Genomic DNA, 19,942 nt, shown 5'->3' with positions numbered 1-19,942 from the left:
CACAGAAGTGCCTACTTACTGCTGGCTTTTTCCTAGTATTGACATGCTAGAACCTATGTATTTATCTGCGGCACCAATTAGCTATATGATAGTTAATTCTTAGGTCTGCATAAATTTGTGGCGTTCATTCATGTGTACATGTACATATTCTTGAATAGTTGGACAAGGGATCTTTAGTACCTAAACTTACATTCCAGAATGTTAATATGTCAAGTTAGTGTCCTCTTTTCTCTGATGAAGTACCTTAACAGTGGAACACTGAAGAATGTTAAATCTGGTTTACTGTTGTACTGACAAAAATGGACTCAGTTGCAACTCTACTTACTCCCACACATTAAAAATGAATCAGGCTTCCAATGAATACATTACAGTATGTATTTTACTTTATCTTGTCCATAGGTACCTTTTACTTTATTAGTGGTTGAAGAATAAGTTGCAAAGAGCAACAGCCAATGATTCTGGAATTTGTAAAGGCTCCCCTTTGGTTTGACTTTGTGTATAACTCACAATTTTTTTTGTTTCTTGCCAAGTGATCTGAATTGTATTTTATTTGTAAATATTTTTGATAAAAGGGAAGAGGTCAACCAGTATATAACGAGGTTTCTATTCTCTAGGGAGGAGAAAGAGACAGAAAGTTAGAGAGAAAGTACAGAAAGGAGTTGTATTAGCAGCTACTTGTGTCAAATCACTAACTTTCGTTATAAGAGAGAAAGTACAGAATAGAAACCTCGTTATAAGAGAGAGAGTACAGAATAGAAACCTCGTTATAAGAGAGAGAGAAAGTACAGAAAGGAGTTGTATTAGCAGCTTCTTGTGTCAAATCACTCTCTTATCTATGCTGTCAATATTGCTTCTTTTCTTGGTTCTCGTCTCCTCCCCCACCCCCACTTTCTTCCTTGTCCATGTGTCTGCATTTCATGGATGCTAGAAAACTTCATTTGAATTAAACAGTTAGATTTGGAATCTTATTTGCTGGATATTACTGAAAGATGAGTGCATCTTTGAAGTCATTCTTCATTGGATTCATTTTGGGTGATTGTTGTTTCCCTTTAAATGTGTAGAGATCTGAGCATCTAACCTCCCTGATGTCAAAAGCTTCTTTTGGCTTGTTGTCACCAGAATGATAGGTGTCTTCCCTTGTGACTACCATAAAGAATTACTGTAAAATACCTGAGTAGAGCAGAACAGGGAATTGAACACGTACTTAGTACATTAAGCTATGTACCTAGTGCTGTGATAACATGATTCTAATCAAATAGGGAAAATTAGCAGGTGAAATGTAGTGACACAAGGAATAATAAGCTTTAAAGTAATGTGAAACTGAAACATGAGTCATCTGATGACTATGCTTTCAAATACAAAGGTATGTCTGCACATACATTACATACACATAGGTTAAGCTTCGCTAAACATTGATGACATGTTTCAGTTTTATAGATTTGTTTGGCAATTATGTGACTCTCAAGTTTGGATATTCTTCATCTTTATTTTAATGATTTTTCATATAACAAATAATTTTTGGTATCTGTTCCTTCAGTTATTTTAATCCATTATAATAATCTCAAGACTGCTTATTAATTGTTTGATTAGTTGTTCTGCTAGTTTTTGTGGGTTACTAATGTTTGATCTCATTTTCACATTTATTGCTCTTAATACTAGCATCTCTCTTTTGTTGACCATTAGAGACGTTTGACCTTTTTAGCCCTTGTACCTTGATTGCCAGTGAAAAAAAAATATGTTGAAATATTGGTCTCAGATAATTTTTTACTTCTATATTCATACTTTGATCAATGATGTGATGTAATCAGCTTTATCTTTGCGAAACTTGTTTCAATAAATGATTTACTTCTCAAGGCTTAAGATAGGGTTGTAAATGGGCAATTTTGGCATAAATTTTGTTTTATAGGGTTGTATATAGATTTTGCCTGCCTACTTGACTGTTTCTTTTCCTTGCTTGTTGGTATCACGCATCCTTTTTGATGCCACGTTGAGGATTTATTTGTCCGCCAGTTTGACCTTTCGAATATGTACATCTTGCCAATTTTCCTATACTCTTGTGAGATCCTATTTACACACAAATAAATGAAACAAAGTTTGTCACAATATTGGCAAAAATAATCTTCAATCAGTTGCATGAGATCCACATCATTCTCATCGAGGTCGGGCGCAACAACGTACTGGCTCAAGTACTCCCTCAGCAGCCGAGTGACTGTTGGAACATTACGAAGCTCCATCTTCCTTAACCCGGTCGTCGTAGTTGATACCGGAAGCTTGTACAGCCTGATCGTTCGACTCATCGTCATCCGTGCTCCGAGCCGGGAGAATACCACATCAATCAGCTTTTTCGGGTTAAGAGAACGGTGCCAGTACCGGAAGGTCGTGAAGGGGGTCGGCAGGACGACCCCAGCCGTGTAGGCCGCCGGCCAGATATTCTCCAAATGGACCCGCCTCGTGACCTCCTTGATCATCACGGGCGCGAGCCGCTTCGATCTCAGCCTGTTGTGGACGCACAGAAAGTTTGACTTCCGCCATCCGGACGACCTCGTTCCGGACCTGGATCCTGGCCGGCACGTCGGTGATGAAGACGACGAGCTTCTTAGTGGCCTTCACTCGGACGCCGATATGCCAGGCTTTGAAGTAGCCTGGTGGGCGGAGTGCCCACTGAAGGAACTCCTTGGAGTAGTTAAACCGGAACATGTTCTGGTCGTCCTCGATGTAGTTGTTGGCCGAGCGCAGGTCTGTTCGTCGTCCATGTCGCAGGTGGTCCACTCGTAGAGGGCGGGGAGGTTGTAGGGCTCAGGCTTGACGGCGGAAAGGGGCGCCGGCGGCTCAATGGGGCCCTCGGAGAGGCTTCTGTCGCCGGCGTCCTTGAATTGCCCCACCGGCTGGGTCTCCCAGAAGCGGTGCCGCATACCGACGGCGACAGCCTCCTGGATCCTGTGAGCAAGAGACTCAACCACCCCGTCGCCCTCCGAGGACGCGACGGCGCCGCCGTCGTATCGGTTCCATGCTGCAGATCTGGGTATGGAATTTGCTCCTCACCAGGAGAGAAGGAGCCGTTGTCACCGTCCACCATGGCGGAAACTTGAGGCGAACCCAATCAAAAGAAATAGAAGTAGGAATCGATCGCGAAGGAACCAAAAACGGCGACTCAAAGAGAAGGGATCGGACACCTTTGTCGATCAACAGATCTAAGTGAATCAAAGCTCATCGACAAATTACGGTTTGGAGAGAGAGAAGAGGCGACGAAAGCCATGAGAGCTGCTTAGTCGCCTGCAACAGTCGACAGCGGCGTACTCTTGTTATAATCGATATCGGATCGGGTGATATATAAAATATTATAACGGCTTTCGCCTTAATCAATGCATGACTAAAAGAATCAATCAATCAAATTATTGATCCCGTGTTAAGTAGCACGGTTTGCCGGCCATGCTAAATGACACCACCATTCCTTGTTGGCATCAGCGTCGGCTGAGGATCCCAAATTTCCCGAATCTTTATCTTCCCAACCCTACATCCTCTTCCTTCGGTCCGCGTCCCGTTCCCCTTCGTCGACTCTCGATTGGTGAATTCTCGTCCGAGTATTGGATCACACAGAAGAATCTGTGTCGTCAGGGGAATCCGGTTGGAGACTGCTGCGTGCTGCATCAGCTTTCTTGGCCTTTTCCGGGAGAAAAATCGGACTTTTGCCGCTGGGTTCGCTGGGGTTTTCCTGGCAGAGACTGGCAGCTGGTTGTCGACGGGAAGAGTTAATCTTGAGCTAATATTGGATGGTCGATAGGGTTTCGTAGCTGGTGGGTTAGGGATGTGACTGTTCGAGCTGCGTGTCTTGATGAGATTGCGGAGTTGAGAGACATGAAAGGGGCGGAGGAGGAGAAGGTCATGGGGCCTCTGTTTCCGAGGCTCCATGTGAATGATGCAGAGAAAGGGGGGCCGAGGGCGCCGCCGAGAAACAAGATGGCGTTGTATGAGCTGCTTAGTATCCCGTCTCAGAGGCTCAACTTGGCATCCTCCACCCTATCACTTCCTCCTCACAGCTCCAGCGACTTATCCCCTTCCTTTTCGCCAAGCAAGGTCAGTGCGGTTGTCACATAGCTTTCCCTTACCGCCAACTTCTAGCATATGGAACTGCTGCTTATGTTGCTGCTATAATGCATCTTATTATTACTTCTTCTTCTTTGAGAAGTTAACAGGGATGGACAATTGACTTTGCTTGAACGGACTTCATTGCTCATGTCAATCATTTTCCTCTATTGCTACTGTTTTGTTCCCTTGTAGTTGTTTTCCTCTGCTTCTTCACCTTTGTTTATGGCATTTTACATAGAAACGATGCTCTATCATATTAGATAATGACCAACAATCAATTTTGAGATAATTTGGATGATACTGAAGCCACAGAATATCCCATTTGCTGCTACATTTCATGTTTAAAAGTGTATGAATTTTCACATTGAATCCTGGCTTGCTTCAATGGCATATATGCTTGACCTCACGAACTGGCTCCAATTGACCATTGTGTCTTCCTGCTTTGAACCTTTAACATGTCAGAGGTATTATTGCATGGTTGCTATGGGTATGGGTATCGGCTGTCGTTAGTGGCAAGAAGGGGGGGGCAACCCAATGCACCGATCTCCCGCCAGTATGAGTCTGTAAAGGGTTACCTTCGCACGCAGAGAAGTTGTTTCCCTGATCTGAACCTTGGTCACCGAGGATGCAAAGGACCAACATTGCTCTTGTACTAAGGCCCACCCTTCCTTGGTGTCGAAAGAAATTAAATTTATGTCCAGAATTGTCTTCATATTGTGGGAGATATTTTGACCAAAAGGAAAATGATCGCCTCAACTTCTGAGTATATCTCTCTAAGAACCTTAAACATCAATATTTGATTTTTTTAACCATGGTTATATTGTGACGGTCATTACATTTGTTATTTCTCTGTCAAGTTAATCACTGCTAACAAGCTTTTGTTTTTCTGTTTTAGGGATGTGACCATCAAAGGATTATGCTTTCTCCATTGTACATTTCTCCTCAAGTGTCTTTTCATTCAGCTGAGATAGTTAAATCTTGTACGCCTGACGAAACAAATGGTATTCCAATGAGGATGGAGTTCAAGAGAAAATTTATGAAGCAAGCAAGTTCTGGAAATTTGTTCGGTACAGGATCAGTTGCTGAATGTAGCCCACTGAGACCACACAGCCTTAGTGTGAACATTTCTGGTGGGAAGATAATGGTTGATGTGGATGACATGGATGATAATATAGATCATTCGGGAATTCTTGCATCCTCGAAAAGAGATACACACATGACTGATCCAGGTAAGTCAACTACCTTAAATTCCCAGCAACTACAGAAGATTCCTTCTGCTAGGATCAATTCTTCGGTTCAGTTCCCAAAGTCAAACAAGACGCCCTCACAACAAACCGATATTGCTTGCATGAAATCAAAAAATTCTAATAGAATTCATATTGGAAAAATTCCTAAGGAAACTTCAACAATTGAAGAGCCTAAAGAAACTTCAACAATCGGAGAACCCAAAGAAGCCAAAGAAAAGTTATCCCATACAACTGGTGAGAGATCAAACAGTCCGAAAGATTCTTTGGCTAGAGATGATACAATCAGTTTGCATTTAACTGAGAAATCAACGAATGGCGATACAGTATTGTGTCATGGAAACGGTGATCAGAGTGGAACTCAGCGCTTGAATGATATTGCTGTTATTAATGATGGTGAGGCTATGAAGACCAGAAGTCAATTATGCTATAAAGCTTTACCTGGAAAAGGTCATAGAGCTACAGATATTTCTGGGAATTGCCACAAAGAGGACAGTGCAAAGAAAAATGGGTTATTGGAATTTAGAGATTTAGAAAGAAAAGATGATGCATCTGAGCCCTTAATGGTGGGCACCGTGTCCGGTTTGGTGATATCCCCAGATGATATTGTTGGAGTGATTGGTTCAAAGCATTTTTGGACAGCCCGAAGAGCTATTATCAAGTACGTAGTATTTTACTATCACTGTATGCCTATTCTTTAAAATGTACATTCTTTTAATGCACATGAAATGTGATCATCCATATTTTGCATGCATGCATTCTTGATTGTAATTTGCTCGAGCATGGAGTTTATTATTCATTTCAAACTATTACTGAAATCTAGAAAGATTTCACCAATAAATGAGGGTGAGTCTTGGTACAACGGTAAGGTTGCTCCTTGGCGACTTGGGAGATCAGAGTTTGAGTCATAAAAATAACCTCTTTAAATATTTAAAGGCAAGGCTGCATACATTGAACCTCTCCAGACCCCGCATTGGCGGGAACCTGGCTATGCCCTTTTTTTAGTGAAATCTAAAAAATATGTTTGTTATTTGGCAAACCATTTTTGTTTAAAAATCCTAAAAAAATTGTCCCTTATCTTCCCTATGATTGTTGTCTTTTTTTAACTACCAAGTGGCCCAGGTTGTGGCTACAATCATGGCCCGATTGATATCATGTTGACAATTTAAAGTAGAACAAGCTTATGACAAGCACATAAAGTATTTTATTTTATTTGAGAATAAAGGAAGGGAAAGAGAGAGGTTGAGAAAATAATGATTCTAAAAGATCATAGAAAATAAATAATGACTGTGGCCTCTCATCACACCTTTACACATGGACAATGAAATTATACCATCGGAAGAAAAAAATTGTGGCCTCTCATCAGTCTCTGACATAATGTGTAACAAATAATTTTGTTCATTCATAGGTTCATTGATTAATTGATTTCTCAATTACTACCCCCTTCCCCATTTTAAAATCTCTCAAAGTACAAGAAAAATAGGGATATACAAAAATGAGAAAAGAATAAAAATAAGAAAAATGCACTAAAGTAAAATTTTCATTTATTCTTTTCTTCTTTAGAGACACTAAATTTTCTACTGGTTTCTTTCTTCTTGTCTGCAGTAATGGCAGTAATGCAACTTTTTGCCAAACCAGAACAGCCTGATTAGTTCCCTCCTGCTTATCAGAATTGGATTGATATTTCTGCAAGTTTGTCTCATGAGCAAACTTGGGCCTGGTGAATTTCAACTGATCAGTTTTAAACTCATCTAAATTGGACCCTAGAAGTCCCATATTATATATTAGTGGTACATCATAAACCAAACATAGTTTTCCCAAAGTTGAACAGAAACTATGTGAAATTTTGTTGTCGAGATGAAACAGATATCATTTTCTAGGCTTCTTAATGCAATTAATTCTTACATGTAAAAAAACTAAGATTTCCATTTGAGCTGTGTAAATGTCTCTTTGACTTAATTCACCCGATAGAAGCAAAAAGAAAAGGGAGGGCTCCCAGTGCACTAAGCTTCTACCAACGAGAGATCATTTTTGCAACTTGAACCTGATCAGCAAGGTTGCAAAGCAGTGGCTTTACGGTGATTCTAAGATTTACCCTCTTCCCAATAAAGGAACTCCTGTGGTATATAAGAATGTCAAAGCATGTGTGCCTTAGTCTTACGTACTGTAACTGTCATATGTACTGCATCTATAAGTATTAGATTGGATATTGCACAGAAATATATGAATAAACTTTTCTTTTATTCAGCAATTCTAGAACTATTTTTAATTTGTTAGATCAAATTTTGTAATTTTTTCATGGTTTTGTGTGCTTCTCTGTGATGACACATGTTCTTAATTTTTGTCCAGTCAGCAAAAGGATTTTGCAATACAAGTATTTGAGCTTCATAGGGTAATAAAGGTTAGTTTTGGACAGTTGCAAATTCATAGATCATCAGATTAGCTAGAATTACAAAGATTCTGAAGTAAATATTCTAAATGAAACAGGTTCAGAAGTTGATATCTGCATCGCCACATTTGCTTCTTGAAGGCAATCCTTATTTAAGCAAATGTTCAGTAAAACCACCCAATAAGACACTGCCTCAATGTAATACAAATCCTCGGCCTGAGGAATTTAGACCAAAAGGTGGTCTTCAGAACCCAAAACAGAACAAGGAGCAGCCAGCTGATAACATTGCTGGAGTTTCAGCTCTCCCCGCATGTGAGGATGGGTCTAAAGGAGGTCCACATGGTCAAGTTCCAAAAGCAGGGTCCAACTCTGGTATTCCATTACCAGTGCCAATGGCTCCAGATGACAAGTCAAGACCGTTGTGTTTTCCTCCCCTGGGAAACCAATGGTTAGTTCCTGTAATGTTGCCTTCGGAAGGTCTTGTTTACAAGCCCTATACAGGACCTTGCCCACCAACTGGTGGCTTCATGGCCCCTCTTTATGGAATAGGCACACCTCTTGGTGCTTCTCAAGTGGCAGGAGACTTCATCAACCCAGCTTTTGGTGTTTCAGCATCTCATCAGCCACCAAACCTGGGTATTTTACCAGGTCCTTCGGCAATTGCACCCCTGTATTATCCCACACCTTATGGCCATCAAGCTTGGAACCCAATCATTTCTACCTCTGCAGTCGAACAGGTCAGAAATTTAGCTGGTTCACAGCCCAATGGACAAACTGGTCAGCATTCCAGGCGTTCATGTAACATGTCCCCCATTCCTAGGAAGGAAGCATTTCCTGGCCATGTTGGGAAGTTTCAGGTGTCAAAGAACAGTGAGTTTCAAGGAAGCACAGTGAACAGCCCCTCTGAGAAGGCACAACTAGAAGAAAGAGATCAATTTCTTCTATTTCCTACAGCTCCTGGAGCGAGCAGTCTTAATTGCTCATTACAATCCAATGGTACAGATAGCCAGACTCGTGTGATTAAGGTTGTGCCTCATAATTCTAGGTCTGCTACGGAGTCAGCTGCAAGGATTTTCCGGTCAATACAAGAAGGGAGGCAACAACATGACTCATGACTTGTGTCCTTTCAAAAGTGAGTTTCAACTTACTCATGGATGGGGATGTGAGCTCACTTTGGAGCTTTTTCTCAATAATAGAGAGTGAACTTTGGTGCCAAGGTAAGATTACTTTCAACAACTATAGTTCAAGCCATATTCTCGATAACGTCATACACTAGGCTATTCTTTTATTTGGTGATACAATACACAATTGTCTGGTCTTATATATGGATATGATAATATGAAAGAAATCTTTTATGGCTCGTTTGGTATAAATATCGGCTTTAGCAGTAGTTACTGTAAATGTCTCAAAGAACTACATTTGGATGGATATAAGATTTGGTTGGAGTGTGCAAATGAGCCACAGTTTTTCAGCTAATGTTTGGTCAAAAATCATTCTAGAACAATGTCCAGTGTGTACAGGACACTGTAATAACAATTTCTTGTGCTTCAGATTCCATGGTTAAGTTGAAGTTATGTTTCGTATGGATTTCCTTTAGGATTTAGTTGCTTTGAGTTGACAAATTCAATTCCTCGGGGTTTCAAATATCCATTTTGATTCAGGTTTCATATAAATCTCTGTTACACTCCACAAGTTGAGGAGTATGGAACTTACCATTTGATGCTGCCTTGTGCTATCAGGAATACTTACCAGTCAGTGGTCAGCTGAAAGCACTGATTCAAGAGGCAACCTTCAAGCTGTGTGAGTTTACAGTAGAACTCAAACTCCTAATGGACTATGCATTGGCATCAGGTGCCTTTTTAACTCCTAAACCTCATCCTACCATCAGCAGCTGAGATCTGCCAGCCTCGCTAAGCCTTTGCTGCGAACCAAGAAAGCATTCTGACTCTGCAAAACACTATGGTTCTCCAGGAGAGAGGTGTCTACACTTGTTCACTTCCAGAGAATGGAATTAACCAAGACCAGAGAGCTGTTTCGTCTACAAATTGACCATCTTAAATTAATCGAAGAAGATGCTACTCCCAGAGAGTTGTTTAGGCTAAAACCTGATGTTTCTTAATCCAAAAGAAGAAAAGAAGATGCTTAGTGCTATTATCTACTATGAAGTGGAGACTCGTCCTGTTTCAGCTTCTATATAACTGCAACTTAATAATTTCAGTTCTCTAAATGTCAGCAACCATTTTTGTGGGAAGTCTTGACTCAAAAGATATGAAGTTTGTCATCATTTAGAAAATATTCTGAAATTTGTCCATTGGATCAGCTGGAAGAAAGAAGACTGTCATGTTGATTATAACAATACAATCTAAGCTGAGTCAAATCTGAAAAAGGAATAAAGCACAGGGATAGAATCATTTTGGAGATATTAGTTAAGATTTGTTCTGTGACATGTGCCAGCTTCCTAAAAACACTCAATGAAATATCCACATAAACTCAGGATGTATTCAGCTCATTCAACTCGAGTGTAAACTATCCAGTGAAATACATAGCTCAGCTTTGCTGAACCCCAAGGCATAGAACTGTAGATTTAAAAGTTTGAAACTTTATGTTTAATTATACACACTTATGCTTTTGAATTCCACCTTCATCACATTCTATATATAGATATCACCCTCTCCATTTTACTTCTCATAGAGGAAGTGGATCACTTGCTGCTTGGAGTCAATCATGGTTAGGGAAGGCTCACTCTGCTAATGATATAACCATGGCTGTAAGGCTTTTGTAGTAAAAAAGTTAATTGATTTTGATCAAACATTGGCATTTGCATATTGGTCACCAATCACTGTCACAAATCTCCTTAAGCATTAGCTAATTTTTCAGCGTGCATGCTGAATCGTCTTTGAATGTAGCAAGCGCAGAAGGTGGTTGGATCAAGCAAGACTGTGAAGGTAGGCTCCCTGGGGAGGCCATGGTGGAAGTGGCTGGGATGACGGAATCCACACCGGCATCAGATAACTCTCGTATACGATCGATGCATCGACTCAGTTCGGATTGAATATGACAAGAGTGGGAAGCCTTTTCTGGCAGAAAAGCATGGAGGAAATGGTGGCAGCATGATAGCAAAAGTATGCATCTTCTTGTTTTCTAGAATCTGATCCTATTAGAACAATAGTTGTAAAATAACTTATAATTAGTGTGAATGATCCAATCCCGATAGAATAATCAATCGGCTTCTTATCTTAGTTGATGAACCTAAGTCACTTGTTCTAAATATTTAAGATCAAGTTAACCATAGTAGACCATCCAATCTATTCAGATTGGATTGCATGTCCTTAACACAAAATCTAACCCATATCCACTACTAAATCAGATCCAACAACATTTATTATAGCTGTAATCTACCATTAATCTTGCAAGTGCTCAACTCATGCATGTTAAATGGAACCTACAACCATGCAGATTAAATTGGAGTACCTGATGAAGTGGCCACTACTGCCCTGTAGTATATGGTGGTTCTCCTGTCATCAGGTCGCTTGCATTCAAGAGCAGTAAGAGGACTTTTGGTGTCGAGGAAGGAACCCAGTTCACAGTACCCATGGATGGAGGATTGATGGTGGGTTTCACCGGAGGATGTGGGTGGTACCTCGATGCAATCGGCTGGTGCCTCTCACCGATCCCTAGTGTGAAGTTCTGCAACACCAGTGCATCAGAAACTCCAGAAGATAGGCACTATGGCATCCAAAACTTTGGGCAATAAAAACATGGGAAACATACCTCTGCCAAATCCCGGAAGACATATACATGAAGTTTCTTTTCTTCTCTTCTGATGAGGTTTGCTAATTCACAAGTTATGTTCATTGGGTTTCTTGATGTACTACTAGTTGTAAGATAATGCATGTCTGAATCCATATCTGTATCTGACTTAAACCAGAGAGACCTACTTATAAATTTACATATGAGTGCATTCATATCCATGTTTGGAGTACATATGCTCTTTTGGATTAATGGTTTGAACTCGAGCAGTTTGGATTAATGGTTCAAATTCATTAACATAACAACTCATAGGCCTATAAGGAAAGGAATTCAAATAAAAACCATCAAAGTGAAGAATTGAGATGTTATGAAAGAGAGAAATTTTGGCACATCAACAGAGGGATTGTTGTCACCGAGCAAAAGAGGAAACCGGGCAACGACGATCAGAGGAGAAGAGAGATTGTTATCGTCGGATAGCGAGAAAAGATAAATTTTGCTCGAGGTAAGAGAGGAACTCATAGATTTATACATGCCGCACAGAGTTGAATTGGCAATTACCAGATCCCATGGACAACGAGCTTGCTGAAAGATGGAGAGCAGAGAAATCTAGCGGAAACACTCACCCAACGAACATACAAATGATCGACCTGAAAAAAAAAACAGGAAACGAGACGATATAGAAAAATAATAATAATAAAAGAATAAAGATCTTGATGAATCAAGAGAGAAATTTACACAAATTGGAACGACGAGAACAAGAGATCTGCTATAGGCTGGGAGTCATCGACGACTCCAACATCGCCTCCTCCTCCTCGTCCTCATCAGCATCACCACCATCATCATCGTTAACAATGCTGATTCCGCCCATTTCGTGGCAGGCTTCGTCGATCGATCGATCGATCGATCGTGGCGGTCTCCAAGGTAGCAGGAAGAGCACAAAAAAGTTTAGGATCAGAATGGCAGTCGTCGGACTCAATCACATAAATAAATCGTTTCAGTAAGGCGTAAAGGCGGGAATTATTTAGCCCTATTATATATATATATATATATATATATATATATATATATATATATATATATATATATATATATATATATATATATATATATATATATATATATATATCCAAAAAACTTAGTATTTATTAAATTCATTATTATTAAGAAATATTTGAGATATTTTAGGCACTTTAAATTTTACTATATTTTAAATATAATAACTAATATTAATCATAGTTTTGAAAAATAATTTATGTATTAATTTGAAGGACCTTAATATTTGAAGTAGTTGTAAGGAAAAATACTCTTTTCAATTTTTAAAATGGGGGGATTACTATTAACAACCCCCATTTTACTATTTATATCATCATTTAAAAAATAATAATATTTATAAGCTATCATTTTGTAAATGTATGTAAATAGTCTCTTTTTCATTTTTCTCATTTTCTTTCCTCTCTCCTCATGAGAGGATGAGGGATCGACATTGAATGGTGCGATGAGCAACATCGATAAGGGTTAATGGCCACATCAAGTAATAATGGATTGTGGGAAAAGAAAAAATAAAATAAAATCAGTAATATTGAGACTTTAAATAATAAAAAATATTTTTTAATATTTTTTAAGTATTATCAATAATAAAAAAAAGGGAACGGTAAATAGTAAACGTCTTAAAATGATAGATGTGTAAAAAAAATGTAATAAAAGCTAAATTTCAGTTTTTATTTTACTAGTTTGGACTTTTTGTTCAGAATTATCCGTGGTTCATTTTTTTAATTAATTTGTTTACCATTTTATTACTCAGTGGTACCAAAAGAACAGAACCTTCATTGACATTTGAAGAATACATATGAGACTCATTTGAATTTTGTCAGAAATATCAGTTTCAGGAATAGACATTTCAAATTACATATTATGATATTCGACTGTTGCAAGAACAAATATGTAACTCATGTCTGTTCACTCCTAGTGAAGATGCAATTTTGCTTTAGTTACTGCCTTTGGCTTGATAAATATAAAGATTGGATCGATTGATACATACCATTTCTTTTATGATCATAAAATCAAGTAAACTAAGTATTACTCCCTATAGTTAATTATTATATCGATATCTTTACAAGAAGTCCATTTTTTATGATCATAAAATCAAGTAAACTAAGTATTACTCCCTATAGTTAATTATTATATCGATATCTTTACAAGAAGTCCATTTAACATTTCAGCACCATCGGGGCCGCTTTGCATATCCAACCGTCCATTTAACATTTCAGCACCATCGGGGCCGCTTTGCATATCCAACCATCAGGGCCACTTTGCATATCCACCACCAGCGATGCTATCCACCACCACAAACTTAGAATGCTAAAATTATCTTTTTATCCTTTTATTTTTATATTTTTATTAACAAAATCAATAGAATAAATGAACTTAGATATTTCATATTCATAACTATAGGAATACCAATATAATTTTTTTAAATATAATGATTAAAATATCAAAAATAACTGTAATATATAATTAATCATCCTAAAATATACTTAACTTGGTAAACTGTATTTTGTTCTGTAGATGAAAAATATGCACTTGAAATTTTGAACTTGTGAATATGCCAAAAAAAAAATTCTGGAATTGATGATTGTGTATATAACCTACCTAAATAATTCTCTCATAAAGCATTTCAATCACAAAATAAACAAGACCAACCAATTGACAGCAAGGCTTTTCAAATCCTGAATATTATCTAGAGAATCGTTAAAAAAATTTATCAACAAATAGCCATCTTATAAGCTGGAGTACATGATAGCATCAAGATGCATAGCTTATCAGTATTTTTTGATTAACTTTGTCCCATTGAGCAACAGACCCTAAACTCTTTACCGAGCAAAAAATTTCATCCCGTCTATGAAGAAAGGAAATGCATTTTCCTGACCAGAGAGAAGCACCAGCTGCATGGAATTCTGCTTTAGAAGTTTAGTTATGGAGTAAAATGGATCATGAGGATTAGATATGGCTGCACTGTATTTCTGTTCACAATCTTCGTGGTTTCTTTAACATATCTCACCCTCCTCGAGCAGATCTTCGTATGAAACTGGAACTCGCATCCTATCCATCAATTTCTTGTGCTGTGTCTTGGATTCTGATGATTCAAGTTTCTTCTCGACATACGCACCACGCTCAGAATTGTCTGATACTTCTGCCTCATTGGGTATACTTGTGTCGGAAACTTGTGCCTCATTGCTACGTCTCATCTTAGCTTTTGATTCCTTGAATTGTTTCTGCACAAGAGTATTCAAAAGCTTCGATTATCAGCACAATGTACATGTTGGACAGTTTCACAATAAGAATCTGACGAGGCAATTAGGATACTAATGTTTAAGTGAAACTGCTCTAGGCAAGATGCATCAAAATGTCGACTGAAACAAGAATAGCACAAGTGCAGTCAGATGCATGAATTGTCATGAATGTAGATGTGGATTATTGTGTGTACCAATATCATCAAGCCAACATACACCATATTTCCTTGTACATTATCAAGCAATTTCAAGAATCCCAAATTGATTCCATCTTAAACATCTAGAAGAGAGAAGCATTCTAGGAGTAGTTATAAAACAACAGAGCGCATGCATGCGCTTGGTTTCCATACCTCAAATTCCCTGCCCTTGCTCATGATTTCCTTGTATGCCTTTGGTTCACGAGTTTTCAGAATATTCCACAAAATTCCACCTCCTGTGCGGAAGCGCCGTCCATCAGCAGTCTTCTGGCCACCACAATGCTGGATGGCATCCACCTGCATTTGCAACTTAGATATACCAAAAGAAAAACAAAATTATGGTATTCAGGTCTCCCTGCCACATTTTTCTCATTTGTACTTTTCGAATTTTCTTTTATATCTTAATGAAAATTTGCAAATTATGTCATTTGTAAACAAGGAAACTATTAAGACATGGAAGATGCAAGAAATGATGTTATAGCCTCTCACTAATTCAGAAGTTGTATAAGAAGAGCCAACAACATCATTTTCCAATCAAAAGAACATGTTCTTCAAGGAAAATCCTAAGCCATGATAACAAGCTGACTATCTTAGAAGAGGGTTCTAAGCACAAACAACCATTTTAATGTCTATGCTCCTTTCAAATTAATAATTAAATTAAAGTTGTACTAAGAAGAGAATATATAATGTCTAGCAAGCACCAAAGAACAATCTGCTCCAAGAAATGTACGTTCAAGCAGAACTTTGGCCTAGACAATTCAACTATAACACATGATTGTTTGATCAACGAAAGACTCTGCTAATAACCATGAATAACATTCTGGCACCAATGTATCCAGCAAGGTAGAGAATGTATATGGAAAATGCAGCCAACCTAAACCAAGCAGCTAATTAGCAAAGAATTTAATGTGACTAACAGCTCACAACTGTATTCTACCATGTCAACTCAAATCAAATATTACTATTTTAAGCTGGCCACGAAAAATTTTGCAACATCTTTTGAACTTGATAGGAAGAAAGGATAGGGTTACCAAGGTTACCACACAAAGCAAGAGTAAGACAAAGCAATATATTCTATCTTTCACTCAAAATTCTTTACAACTTCAAGACTCTATATGTTTCATGACCCAACATAAGGGGTTTATATAGTCCCCAAAGATATATTATATTAATTAAATGTAGTATGAATCACTATTTTCTAAAAAAACCTTTTCAAGAATCAATAGTCAATTTGGTTTGTCCTTCTGTATTTCTTCTTTTGATGCAATGAACCTTTCTTTTGATAAAATTAATCTCTTTATGATGCTTTAACAACTTTAATTTCAATATTCTCCCCCCTTAAACTTGTTTCATCTATTATGTCAAGTTTCTTTCGAAGTTGTTGAAATATTTCAAATTTAAGAAGTTTCGTGAGTATATCGACCACTTGTTCACTTGTCTTAACATGATGTAACTCCACTTCTTTGTTTTTGACATGATCTCTTATAAAATGAAATCTTATGTCGATCCCATATTGTTGTTTATATCTCTTTGCAACCAATCGTGCCTTGTATTTCTTCATCTCCCTTTTTTACATTTCTTTTTGTTTTGAAGATCCACTTAATACCGTTCGCTCGGTGGTCTTCTGGAAGTGTAGTAAGCTCTTATGTATCATTTTTGTTAATAGCATGAATCTCCTCATTTATAGTTTGTCGCCATTTTTTTTTCTTTACAAGCTTCTTCGAAGGTTAATGGATCATATCCTGCAAAAATATAAAATAAAAAAGCTTATCATTATTAGTATCAATCCTTCGAATCACATCATATAACTCCTGAATCGATACTATCCTTCTTACAATCGGACTTCTTGAATCATGTGACCTAACCGATCTAGGTGATGATTCAACCAAAATCTCTTCGGTACTTGTATTATATCATCCTCTTTTGAAGCTATAGCTTTCTTATGCTGCTCATCATTTTTCCAGTTCCAAATCCATTATTCATCAAACTCAACATCTCTTGACATCACAACTTTGTTTGTGATAGGATTGTAGAGTTTGTAACCACTGGAATTCTCAGCATAACCTAACAAGATGCATTTCTGACTTTTATCCTTAAGTTTGATACTCTTTTCTTCTAGTATCTTAGCAAATACAACATTTCCGAATATTCTCAAATGATCGACTCTTGGTTTATGTAAGCTTCATACTTCTTCTGGTGTAACATTACCAATTCGCCTTGTTAGAAATCTGTTAAGCAAATAAACTACACAAGCAACAACATCTCCTCAAAATTCTTTAGGAATTCTTCTTTTATTTAACATGCATTGGACCATATTAAGAATAGTCCTATTTTTTCTTTCTGAAACACTATTTTGTTAAGGTATGCATGGCATGGTGAATTGATGTTTTCATTATTTCTATAAAAACTTTCAAACTCGTTTGATATATATTCACCAACCTTATCTATTCCTAAACATTTAATCTTACAATCACTTTGACTTTTAACCAAAATTTTAAAATATTTGAATTTGCTTAAAACTTCTTTCTTTTTATTTAACATGTAAACCCCAATTTTGCCACTATGATCATCAATGAAGATAAGAAAATACATGCTTCCTCCAAGTGATACTGGACTGATAAGGCCACAAACATCTGAATACACTAGATCAAGTCGATATCATGCTCTTTTTGTTCTTCTTGATTTGAAAGACTTTCTTTCTTGCTTGCCCATGACACATACTTCACATAACTTTGATAGGTGATCAATTCTTGGCATTCCTGTCACTATATTATACTTCTCTAGAAGTTTCAAAGCCTCAATTTAAATGAGCATGTCTAAGGTGTCATAATGTATAAATGTCCTTAATATCAGTTTTAAAACAATTTGATCGATCAAAAATACATAAAAGCAGAGGAAACATCATATTCTTCGCCATTTTCACATGTTATATCAATGTTTTATTCTTATCATGAATTGAGAAAGTTATATCTTTCATCTCAATATCATAACATTTTTCAAATAATTGACCCAAGCTTAGAATATTATTTTTCATATCAGAAACATAATAAACATCTGAAATGTATAATTCTTTTCCATTATTAAGACCAAGAAAAATTTTACCTTTGCCTCTTACTGGTCTTTGAGATAGATCATCAAATGTAATGTTCCCAGAATAACATGTATTCATTTCTAAAAATAGCTCTTTGATGCCACACATGTGATTTGAGACTCCTGTATATGAATACCAGGTCATAGACTGATCTTCTTTCAAATTATCATAAATCATTAGCAAGACTTGATTTTCATTCTTTTCTTCCTCAACAAAATTTGTCTTATCACCTTGATTGTTAGGATTATAATAACATTCAAAGAGATAGTGCCTATATATTTTACAAACATAACATTGTATTTCAGATTTTTTTTAATTTCTACCACGTCCTCGACCATAACCTTGGCATCTTTGGTTAGAATTTTCTTTATCACCTTCATTGGTTAGAATCAGAAATAGATTCAGAAGTACCTTGTTGTAATTTTTCAAACTCAATTCATAAAACTTGTAGACAAAACCTTTTTACCTTATCCACACCACCAAATGCTTTTTGAAGCATTTCCAAAGTCTCTTTTGAAGTATTTGCTCGAGTGATGAATTCGAACATTGTATCATCAAACCCTTAGTAGATTGTGAACAAAATTTTTTTCTCCTTTCTATCTTTGAGTTATTTTCTTGGTTTTACATTCATTGCTCCTTCTGCTGCTAGGCCTGATTCAGTAAATCCATCTTCTAGAAAGTCCCATACATCTTGGGAGCTTAGAAGAACCTTCATTCGGAAGCACCATATATCATAATTTTCTTTTGTTAATCTAGGGATCTAGAGTTGGATGGTGCTTAGAGAAGAGGTCATAACTTAAACTGAGCTCTAATATCAAATGTTGAACTTGATATGAAGAAGGGATAGGGTTATCACACAAAGGAAGAGTAAAACAAGGCAAGATATTCTATCTTTCACTCAAAATTCTTTACAACTTCAAACTCTATATGTCACTCAAAACCTTTCTTTTGATGAAATTAACCATTTTATGATACTTTAACAAGTTTAATTCCAACAATATTAAGTTCAAGCAAGAAGATTTGGTGACAAAAACTCTAGATGGATCATGAAATACATACCTCCTTAACAAGATCTTTGACAACAGAAACACCAAGACAACCAATAGCATTCCAGAGTAAGTATGACTTGTGCTCCTTTAAATGCCTGCATGTTTCTATCACAAACCTGTTGAACATCAAAAGAAATACTCGATTAGGTAACAATGACTTTTCTAGGATCTTAAAAGGATTAACAGGACAAATTACAAACACAACTATATCTGCCATCTAACAGATTTGGATAATAGATATCTGTCATTATTTCATGACAATATTGTAGTTGTATTCTTATCGAGTCTTTGTGATCGTATACGTTGGAACAGGAACAATGACAATAAGACTAGTCGCAGTGGTGAGTCGGATCGAAAGGTTATCAAGCCATTCATTGGTCAGAACCCTCAAAGCCGATTCCTGAGAAGAACAATGGAAGTACATCATGAAGTGGTCACCTATTGATGTCGGCGATACTGGCAGTAGCACCGCCGCCGCCGCCGCCTCCACCACCCTTCCTCTTCCGGCGATTCTTCTTCTTGCCACGGCCCCTAGAGCCGTTTCGACCGCGGCTCTGGATTCCAGATCCGCCCTCGGTCTGCGGAGTGTCGCCTCCGGCCAATCCAGCGACCGATCCACCTCCGCCGCCGGGTTCTAGGGTTTCGGCGTCGACCATCTCGACGTCCTCCTTACCCTCCTCTTCGATTCCGCCATCGTCGTCGTCGTCTAGGATTTCTTCCGGTCCTCCGAAAGCCGGTTCTTGGAATATGGCTTCCAAGACGCTCTCGCTTCCCTCCATGGAGGAAGCAGTCTCAGGCACCGACCGAGAAGCAGCGCAAGCCCTATTGCACATAGAATAGCAAATA

At 37.8% G+C, this 19,942-nt stretch overlaps 2 protein-coding genes and 2 pseudogenes across 7 annotated transcripts; 2 read left to right on the top strand and 2 right to left on the bottom strand.

Moving 5' to 3' along the window:
* Positions 1–1,856: 1,856 nt before the first annotated feature.
* Positions 1,857–3,256, bottom strand: LOC135677576 (glycylpeptide N-tetradecanoyltransferase 1-like; annotated as a pseudogene).
* LOC103990220 (ELF3-like protein 2) lies at positions 3,024–10,644 on the top strand. 5 transcript variants are annotated; one of them, XR_010514628.1, is made up of 6 exons: positions 3,024–4,074; positions 4,982–5,991; positions 7,680–7,731; positions 7,818–8,936; positions 9,459–9,570; positions 9,691–10,030. XR_010514628.1 is itself a non-coding variant. In XM_065189341.1 (4 exons), exons 1-4 carry the CDS (start codon positions 3,856–3,858, stop codon positions 8,832–8,834), a joined length of 2,298 nt encoding a protein of 765 aa, XP_065045413.1. In that variant the 5' UTR covers positions 3,024–3,855; the 3' UTR covers positions 8,835–9,298. The 5 variants fall into 5 exon arrangements, 1 of the variants encoding a protein (XP_065045413.1); XR_010514629.1 differs by lacking the exons at positions 9,459–9,570; positions 9,691–10,030 and adding an exon at positions 10,626–10,644; XR_010514625.1 differs by having other exon boundaries at positions 9,459–10,030.
* On the top strand, positions 10,481–11,698 carry LOC135677575 (jacalin-related lectin 19-like; annotated as a pseudogene).
* A 2,474-nt stretch (positions 11,699–14,172) lies between these two features.
* Positions 14,173–19,921, bottom strand: LOC135677244 (uncharacterized). 2 transcript variants are annotated; one of them, XM_065189335.1, is made up of 4 exons: positions 19,535–19,921; positions 19,107–19,212; positions 15,110–15,265; positions 14,173–14,741 (listed from the first exon to the last, which is right to left on the bottom strand). In XM_065189335.1, the coding sequence occupies exons 1-4, from the start codon at positions 19,873–19,875 to the stop codon at positions 14,514–14,516; spliced, it is 831 nt and encodes a 276-aa protein (XP_065045407.1). In that variant the 5' UTR covers positions 19,876–19,921; the 3' UTR covers positions 14,173–14,513. The 2 variants fall into 2 exon arrangements, with proteins under 2 accessions (XP_065045407.1, XP_065045408.1); XM_065189336.1 differs by having other exon boundaries at positions 15,110–15,253.
* Positions 19,922–19,942: the final 21 nt, after the last annotated feature.

This window comes from Musa acuminata, chromosome BXJ1-6 (assembly GCF_036884655.1).
Source record: "Musa acuminata AAA Group cultivar baxijiao chromosome BXJ1-6, Cavendish_Baxijiao_AAA, whole genome shotgun sequence".
NCBI classification, from domain to species: domain Eukaryota; kingdom Viridiplantae; phylum Streptophyta; class Magnoliopsida; order Zingiberales; family Musaceae; genus Musa; species Musa acuminata.
Note: the sequence above shows the minus strand (reverse complement) of the source record. Positions and strands in the feature narration are given on the sequence as shown.